The 8419-nt window shown below is 45.8% G+C and overlaps 2 protein-coding genes across 2 annotated transcripts; one reads left to right on the top strand and one right to left on the bottom strand.

The window, feature by feature from the left end:
* Positions 1-2343: 2343 nt before the first annotated feature.
* On the top strand, positions 2344-4521 carry LOC119292277. The gene is made up of 6 exons (XM_037571118.1): positions 2344-3203; positions 3349-3417; positions 3536-3638; positions 3744-3815; positions 3927-4015; positions 4136-4521. The coding sequence occupies exons 1-6, from the start codon at positions 2598-2600 to the stop codon at positions 4277-4279; spliced, it is 1083 nt and encodes a 360-aa protein (XP_037427015.1). The 5' UTR covers positions 2344-2597; the 3' UTR covers positions 4280-4521.
* A 789-nt stretch (positions 4522-5310) lies between these two features.
* On the bottom strand, positions 5311-7039 carry LOC119294300 (protein C2-DOMAIN ABA-RELATED 8-like). The gene is made up of 3 exons (XM_037572511.1): positions 6824-7039; positions 6104-6196; positions 5311-5814 (listed from the first exon to the last, which is right to left on the bottom strand). Exons 1-3 carry the CDS (start codon positions 6944-6946, stop codon positions 5524-5526), a joined length of 507 nt encoding a protein of 168 aa, XP_037428408.1. The 5' UTR covers positions 6947-7039; the 3' UTR covers positions 5311-5523.
* Positions 7040-8419: the final 1380 nt, after the last annotated feature.

Raw genomic sequence — 8419 nt, 5'->3', positions numbered from 1 at the left:
GAAAATAAATCGGGAAGTAAAGAAATACAATGCTCTTATATTTCTTTATACAGAGCGAGTACGTAGTAATTTATTCAAGAGTTTAACGGTTACATGGTGATACACTACATGATGCTATGTAAAGTGGAGTGGGACATGAAGGCTAGGTATATTATCTATGAAGGGGAAGTTGTGGTAGTACTACCGTACCCCTATACCTTCTATCCTTACCGTCCATTTTTGCATGAAAATTCATGCAATCAAATTTCTTTTGTTTTTTTCTCCTAAATAAAAGAACATTTGAACTCGAAACTTTGCGGGTCAACATCACACAACTACTATCATGTGCATATTTTTTCCCATTTTTTGGCGTAACTTAAATATTTAGAAATGATACAACTCATTCAAAATTTGTAATTTAACAAATTTGTATTTCGTAAAAAGGGAAACATTTTATACAAAGAGTGGCACTGGGTGCTGCTCCCAGCCACCGTGGGATGGGCTAAGACTCGAGCGGACAAGAATACATTAAGAGAGAGAAAAACACAGATTCGTCTTGGCCCATGAGGTTTGGGAAAAATAAAAGGGAAGAAGAGGAGTGAGCTGGACCCATGGAATTCGGCCCATGAGGATTAGGAGAAAAAGATTATCCTTTTGGGAAACTTCATAACAAGGATAAAATCTCAATAAATGTCAAATGAACTTAGAGAATTTCATGAAAACTAGGATGGTTGAGCAGACCTTTTGTTCTACAGGCTATATATACTATGTACATACAAGCCCATCAAGGCAGGTGTGGATTATTGAGAGTAATTTATTCTAGAGAGTTTACCGGTTACCTGGTGATACCCGTCATGATGCGGGGAGATACCCCTCATGATGTCATGTGAAGGTCGAGTGAGACATGGATGTTGTCAAGGTCTTATGCACATATGTGACATATCCGGTACAATCGTACTACGGTGGTGTATAGTATCGCATTGTTGCAAGAATCATGCATGGAGACCTATGTATTCGCTCTATGTTGAAACCACGGAGAAACCGTCGTCTCTTTTCTTCTTCTTTTTTTCAAAGAACCAGAAGTTTATTTCATTAGTGGCGGGTGACAATCCGCTAGGACAAGATCAGATATATAAGGTGAACCATTTCATAACCAGCACGCAATGCTAAATTACAAAATGACCATAGCTAGCAAGACAATGTGTAACCCTACTCTGCAAGCATGAAACATATCCGGGGAACAAACTGGCCTCAATTATTGTTGTGCGCCAACTAGGTATTTGGCGGGGTGGTAATTGATGATTGTGACTCCTGAGGCATATGTTTATGAGGCTTCTTGTAGTATATCTTGCTGCCGGATACGCTCTTGTGAATATGTTTCACAACTCAAAAATATTCTCTTGTTCGCGGGTTTTTTTCCATTCCTCTCAAAATCGTCCACCAGTTCCTCCTCAAGAAACTCTCGTGCTTCAGCCACTTTTAGACATTAGTTTGATTCTTCATACATCTCGTTTAGTAGTCCTTCATATGCCGAATGTCACATGACCTTTGTCTTGGCACAGTCGACGAAGCCAAGTGGATAAAGTTCCACAATGGATTCGATACTATTTACACTCTAACCTGATTAGAACAAACAGTACATACCCACGTTTTTTTTTCATAATCAAAAGAGTTTGCAAAATAAAACCCATGACCATGCTATCTCTTATGGAGTTTTTTTATTAAGGAAAGAAAAGTCTTACAATGCAGCTGGCTCTTGAAGTAATCTTATTGTATAAAACTCATGATCCATGAAGTTCTCTCGTGAATCTCCATGTTTCATGTTTTTTGCAACCTCGGAAGGTCTACCCGTGCGTGTTTCATCCGGGTTCCTTTTGGGAAGCCCAGATCTGTGTTAAAGCTTAGCTTAGCCGACTCTGATTAGTGCGACACCTCTCGAAATCCTAGGAGGCATCATCGTAGGACTAAAACCATCAATTGAAAGGTCAACACATATACATGTTTGCGATGATATACGAAGCTTAGTGAGTATCCAACTAAAACACCGATGGAAGACAATAAACGTGCAAGGGGGTTTTCTAGGATGAGAATGACAGGAGAAAAGGGCGGGAGCCGCACATGAGAAGATGAGAGAGCAGCAGAGAGCGACAGAGTGGCAGAGATGGACGGATGGGTGCCACGTCAGCGAGGTAACAATCACCTTACCTTATCGGCTGGCTGACATGGCAGTTGGCGATTGGCCGGGCGAATCCCTCTCATCTGCCAGCGCCCACTGGCAAAGCGCCACGCGGGCGGCCTCCCCCCCTCTCATCTCATTTCCCAAATCGTCACGTAACGACGGACGGAGGTTGGAGAATCAAATCAAATACTAGTATATCCGGCGGCCCGATCGTGGAGCGTGCGTCCACCACCGCCGCCATTAAAAAAACTTCGTTCGTTCACCTCCACTGCCCACCAGCTCCCCTCAGATTTACTTTGCTTGCAGCTAGCCGGCTGGGTGGCCGGGGAAGATCGTATCTTGGAGGTTGAAGCGAGCAAGAACGGAGAGGAGGGGAGGGGAGGGAGGGCGCCGGCGACCGGAGCTTGCTAGCTAGCTACTGTAGGTGGGTGGGTGGTTAATGGAGCTGGCGGCGCCATGTAGCTTCAGCTGCTCGTCATACGCCCACTGCTCCATCGGCTTCACGCCGGCGCGGGTCCTCCGCGCCGGCGCCGGCGCCTGGAGGCTCCGTGCCGGGGCGCACCAGGGCGGCGGGGACGGCGTCGAGCCGGCCGGCCGCCTCGCCGCGGACGGGCCTCCCGTGGTCGACGTGCCGGCGGTCGTCGCGGGCGCGGAGGGGTTCGGAGGGGCCCGGGACGCGGAGCTGGCCATGTGGGAGAAGCTGGGCGCCGTGGTGCGGCTGAGCTACGGCATCGGCATCTACGCGGGCATGGCGCTGGCGGGGCGGGCGATCTGCGACATGGCCGGCATCGACTCCTCCGGCGGGTTCCACCCGTCGCTGACGGCGCTGGTGGAGGGGCTCGGCTACGCGTCGCCGCCCATCATGGCGCTGCTCTTCATCCTGGACGACGAGGTGGTCAAGTACTCGCCGCACGCCCGCGCCATCCGCGACGTGGAGGACGAGGAGCTCCGCACCTTCTTCGCCGGCATGTCCCCCTGGCAGTTCATCCTAGTCGTCGCCGCCAGCTCCGTCGGCGAGGAGCTCTTCTACCGCGCCGCCGTCCAGGTAACTATTCATTGCTCGAGTGCAGGCAGAGGATTGATTGATCGATGCCACTAATTATATCCCCCATTTTTCATCTAAAATGAGAAACAAATTATATCTCATTCTCTCCATAGCCTGAAACTGAATCAATTGATCAAAATTGCAGGGAGCATTGGCCGATATATTCCTGAGAGGCACGGAGCTGATGAAAGATGCCCGGGGGATTGTGTCCCTGGTACGTACTAATTGTGACTTAATTGCACTTGATTTTCTTCAGTTCAGTTCATATGTTTGACTGATGAACATAACTGTACCTAACTGTACTTGCTTCTTTTGTTGATATATATCTGCAGAGTGGAATGGTGCCTCCATTTGTGCCGTTCGCGCAAACCTTTGCCGCCGCCATCACCGCCGCCCTCACGGGTTCCCTCTACTACATCGCTACCGCGCCCAAAGGTAACTAAACCGCCGAATCCATATCATGGTTGCTATTGTTTCAGATGAAATTGTTGCCATCTCTTGGTGTGATTACTTACCTATGGATGAATGTTTTTGTTTCAGACCCTACCTATGTGGTGACACCAGTCATGCGCTCGCACGCCGGGCGACAGAATATGAAGAAACTGTTTTTAGGTGTGTTTCTGTCTGCCTGTCTGTAAATAGTAACAAGAACTACTTATAGCTAGTGTATAAGATGTGTGAAAACAGAGATGATGTAGTAACATGATTCTTCTGAATTCCCAGCTTGGTACGAAAGGAGGCAGATGAGGAAGATATACTCACCTCTTCTAGAAGGCATCCTGGCTTTCTACCTCGGCTTCGAATGGATCCAGGTAACCATTTTAGTCACTTCTCTAGCAACCTTACACAGAATGAGACATGGTCTCTTGATGATGGATTTTCTAACTGACTACACACACATATATATCTGATTCGCGACGCGATGGATGCAGACGGGCAACATCCTGGCACCGATGATCACCCACGGCATATACTCCGCGGTGGTCCTTGGCCACGGGCTGTGGAAAATCCAAGACCACAGGAGAAGGTTGCGACAAAGGGTCCAGGAAATTAGACGAGGCTCAGACAGACTCTAGCTAGTCACCAATATCTAGCTAGGCAGCTAGGGACCAAGTTTTGATACAGCTGTTAGTCTACGATACAGATAGAGAGGAGACTCTAGTGGTACAAGACAAGATGTACATATGCAGGCAGGATGGCAGCACGCCAATATACAGTGTATACGTAGTATTTATATGTGTGTTAGTGTGTACTTAACTGTATCATGTTCATGTAGTATGTATATGAGGCCGATATATCAGATAACCTTTTTTCTGTGTGTCTTGTTGAGCCTCTGAATGGGGTTTTGATACACTTTGTCTACGACAGAGTACCACCAACAGGATATGGCATCACATCAATACATAGTGTTTGTATGTGTATGTATATGCAGGCAGGAACGGAGGGAGTACATCATCAACACTTACTGATTATTGGCGGAAAACTCGCGCGTCCCGAGCGCCCCAAATCTTCCACACCATCCTTTTTAGTAAAAGGGGTTCCCCTGATTTCCATTAAAAGAAAGAATTACAGATTAACATCAATCACTTCAGATATTTACAAGCAGTAGCGTATCACCCCACAAGTTTCTTTCGAAGTTAAGTGATCCCACCCTTTCTCAAAAACCTCAGAGACAGCAATGCTTTTAGTAAAGCAAACATCATAAAGTCTGGGGTAAGATTGATTTAGAGGTTTATCATCTATCACCAATCTTCGCAGAACATAGTATCAGCCCCATTTACATTTTTCTTCTTCACATATCTATGAAATAGTTTTCTGATTGATAATAGACTGAGTTAAAATTGTGAGCTCCGTGCTAATGTTTAATCCCTGAAAGACAAGCACCTTTAACATATTTCAGCAGAATGGATCTCACCTGTTTAATCCCTGAAAGGGGCGCCAACCTCTAGCTGCATGGAAGATCTCACCTGTTACTTGCATGAGCAGCCTTACTCCCTATATATATCAGCTCCTTTTGGTTTTTTCTGTAAGATCCACCAATAATCGATTAAGGAGCATGCTCTATGCAAATTGCAAAATCACAAAAGGGGTCAACTCAACCCTCCTATGTTCGAAGCAAATTTCATTTCAAGCTGAAGTCAATAACACGCACAACCCTCATATTTCTTCGACTCCAAGCACAAACTCCTCAACCATAGTACTACAAATACAGTGCACACATCAAGCTGAAGTCAATAACGCACGTACACACACCATGCACTGCAAACCACAACATCCACAAATTACCAACACATCGATATAACATTCAGTCCGGCACAGCTTAAAGCGTAACACCAGGGACGACGTGAACCCATTCCAGCTGCAGCACGACAGAGCCACTGTCGACATTCTTCAGCTTCAGAATCAGGTCCTGGACGACCTTGCCATTCTTCCACGACACGTGGCTCTCACCGCCAAGGTAGTTTGTGCCGACCGGGTAGATCGTCTTGATCCTGGTTCCGTCAGAGGCATGCTTTAGATCCAGCTTCGCGGCGTCGTAGATATCGGTTACGCTGAACTCGGCCACTCCCATGCTGTCATCCGCCGTGAATGTGTCCGCGTCAAAAACCTCCTGCATCATGTTTTTGGCAGTTGGATATATAAGTACCTCGTTCATTTAATATCTTCGCCAACCATCTATGAACCTATGGTGTAAAAGGTCCCCTATTTTTCATGTTTCAGCGCAGAAGAAAATTCTGTGCGATCATATTTTGGGGGTTTATTTAAGAAATTTGTTAAAATACTACTGTATGTAACAAATATTGAAGTTCCTTTCAACTTCAGGTTACACATAATATACACAGACAAAGTTTTAGTAGAGTTTACTTGATGAATCGAAGAAACTCAAACAGGAGACTTACAAGTTTGACTGGCTTTGTAAGATCTGTGACAGGGAGCACCAATACGTCATTCCATAGAGGATTGACATTTTTCTTCTGGACGCTAGTCTTCACCTTGTACACCATGAGGAAATAAAACTTCAGTAACACAGAGATAACGAAATAAATTAGCAGTAATGGTGAGAAGCGGGACATCTGTCCATGTCACATACAGAACCTGAAATCAACTCTAGAAATTACAGTTTGTATAATTATATATTGTGCATAATAGTGAAGTGAAAATCTGGCATCATGCATGCCACCGTCCGGAATTTATAGCGCACTCAACTAACTCTATCAAAGTCAAGCAACAGTTCCTTCCTCGATGAGATAAAATAGAACTAATTGGTTCATTTTAGAAAATCCCATGACCAAGTTTGGGAACAACTACAGTCTGATTCATATAATCACTTCGAAACCTGTTCATAATGTATTAATCCGCACCTTTCGGGAGCAATAATTATCTGAGAATATAAGGATGGCAAATAATTAATCGCTGGTCAGAAACTTTGTTCATCTATGGAACATGTTGTGAGCACAAAACGATTTCGGAGCAGATGGGCACCCTCCCTGACCTATGTATGCGCCGGTCGTCGGCTGCGACCTTGGCCACGCGGCGCTCAGCAGCCGGCCGCCGGCGGCAACACACGGCTCCTACGTCAAGGACTAAGAAGAGAAGAGAAGAGATGAGGGTCATCTGACCTGGGAGCCGTAGTAGAGGACGACGTAGGGGTCGCTGGTGTGGGTGAGTGGGTCGGCGACGATGAGGTTGTGGCCTCGGACGACGCGGACGCTGAGCTTCCCGATCACCGGCTCCGAAGCCATGGCAGACCGCCGGTACAGCACAGGTTTTTCGACGGACGAATCCTCGGCTTCTAACCACTGGATGGGAGCGAGGAGAGGAGCGGGCTGGCGGCAGGATGGAATGGATGCGGCCGGCCGGCGCCGGGTTTTATCGGCGACTCCGCCCAGGCTGGCGACGACGGTACGTATGGCAATGGGAATTAATGTTACTCATTAAGTGTCGAGTAAATTGCAAATCTCCGCTGGCTTTTCAGTTTCAGAAAGCATGCAAATTCCTGGATTTATTTCAGGATTTCCGGCGATGCGCTTTTAGTGGGAGGAGACGTTCCTATCGACGACGAGGCGCCTACGGTTGCTTCGTAAATCTCAAGATGATATGCCGGCCCAGTCTCTAAAGGTGCTCATAGAGATAGGGTATGTGTGTGCGCGTTCATAGGGGTGAATGTATGCGCGTGTATATGAGCGCTTGTGTCTGTACTGATGCTAAAAAAAGCATGCAAATTCCTCTCTTTTTTTTTTGCTGTGCCAAAGATTTGCAAATTTCTTCTACATAAGGAAACGCTTGAAAGTGCATCTCCTAATTAATCAGCGTGAGTAATTTAGCTTTACATTGTAATTTGCGCGTATAGGAATTTTTAAATTAACATCGACAAGACTGCTGGGTGACTTGGTCCCCAAACCGATAGAGGGAGGGAGAGACGAGCTATTTTTGTTATTCAATGGCATGGAAGGATTGAATTTGGAAATTGGTGCAAAGTATATAACACGAAGTCGAATATATGTACATGAAAAAAATGAATTTGCTTGAGTTTGAATTGCATTCTGTAACTATTACTGATTTGATGTTTTATTTGCTTTCTTATGGCACACTGCTCACTATAAGTGTCCGGCCACGGCTTCCCAACAATTTGCCTCTTGGTTCAACTTCCTCTCGGACCGTGTGGTGACTTAGGATATGGCCCATGAATTTTTGTGTTGTCAACCACAACTTGTAAGAAGACGAACACTCTTCGTGGTATGGATGGACATCACATACAGGCCCATCTCAGCCCACTTACTACCCCTCTGTCTCTCTCTCAACTTTACTTTTTTTTTTCATACAAAGCTGCCTTCCTTTTCTTTTCATGAAACAAGAAAAGGTACTGCCATTTTTAGGAAAATCACGACAATATCCAATCCCTCGGATATGGTGATCCCTATTGATACAACAAATGTCATTGAAGTCAACAAGGAAAAAGAGAAAGTCGAAACCGTCCGAGTCAAACAAGCGGCGGCATGAGGAGGGTCTGTCCGAGTCAACAAGTGGTGGCGTGAGGAGGACCTGTGCATATCGGAGGCAATAAATACCTTTCTTCTTCCCCTCTTCTTCAATCACTCTTTTATTGAGACACAAACAAACAAACAAAAACTCTTTCAAACCTTTATTCACATGGGCTGACTCCCATAAAGCGCTTTGTTTATGGTCATTAAGCTCGACCGCATTGACAATTACTT

Source organism: Triticum dicoccoides, chromosome 4B (genome assembly GCF_002162155.2).
Source record: "Triticum dicoccoides isolate Atlit2015 ecotype Zavitan chromosome 4B, WEW_v2.0, whole genome shotgun sequence".
Classification (NCBI taxonomy): domain Eukaryota; kingdom Viridiplantae; phylum Streptophyta; class Magnoliopsida; order Poales; family Poaceae; genus Triticum; species Triticum dicoccoides.
The sequence above is the reverse complement of the archived record's forward strand: the minus strand, read 5'-3'. Positions and strand labels throughout refer to the sequence as shown.

Coding starts and splice junctions, on each gene's coding strand:
- LOC119292277 (XM_037571118.1), top strand. CDS start 2,598: ATGGAGCTGGCGGCGCCATGTAGCTTCAGCTGCTCGTCATACGCCCAC. Junction 3,418..3,535: donor CCCGGGGGATTGTGTCCCTG/GTACGTACTAAT, acceptor ATATATCTGCAG/AGTGGAATGGTGCCTCCATT. Junction 3,639..3,743: donor CATCGCTACCGCGCCCAAAG/GTAACTAAACCG, acceptor TTTTTGTTTCAG/ACCCTACCTATGTGGTGACA.
- LOC119294300 (XM_037572511.1), bottom strand. CDS start 6,946: ATGGCTTCGGAGCCGGTGATCGGGAAGCTCAGCGTCCGCGTCGTCCGA. Junction 6,197..6,823: donor TCCTCTACTACGGCTCCCAG/GTCAGATGACCC, acceptor ATGGTGTACAAG/GTGAAGACTAGCGTCCAGAA. Junction 5,815..6,103: donor TTACAAAGCCAGTCAAACTT/GTAAGTCTCCTG, acceptor AACATGATGCAG/GAGGTTTTTGACGCGGACAC.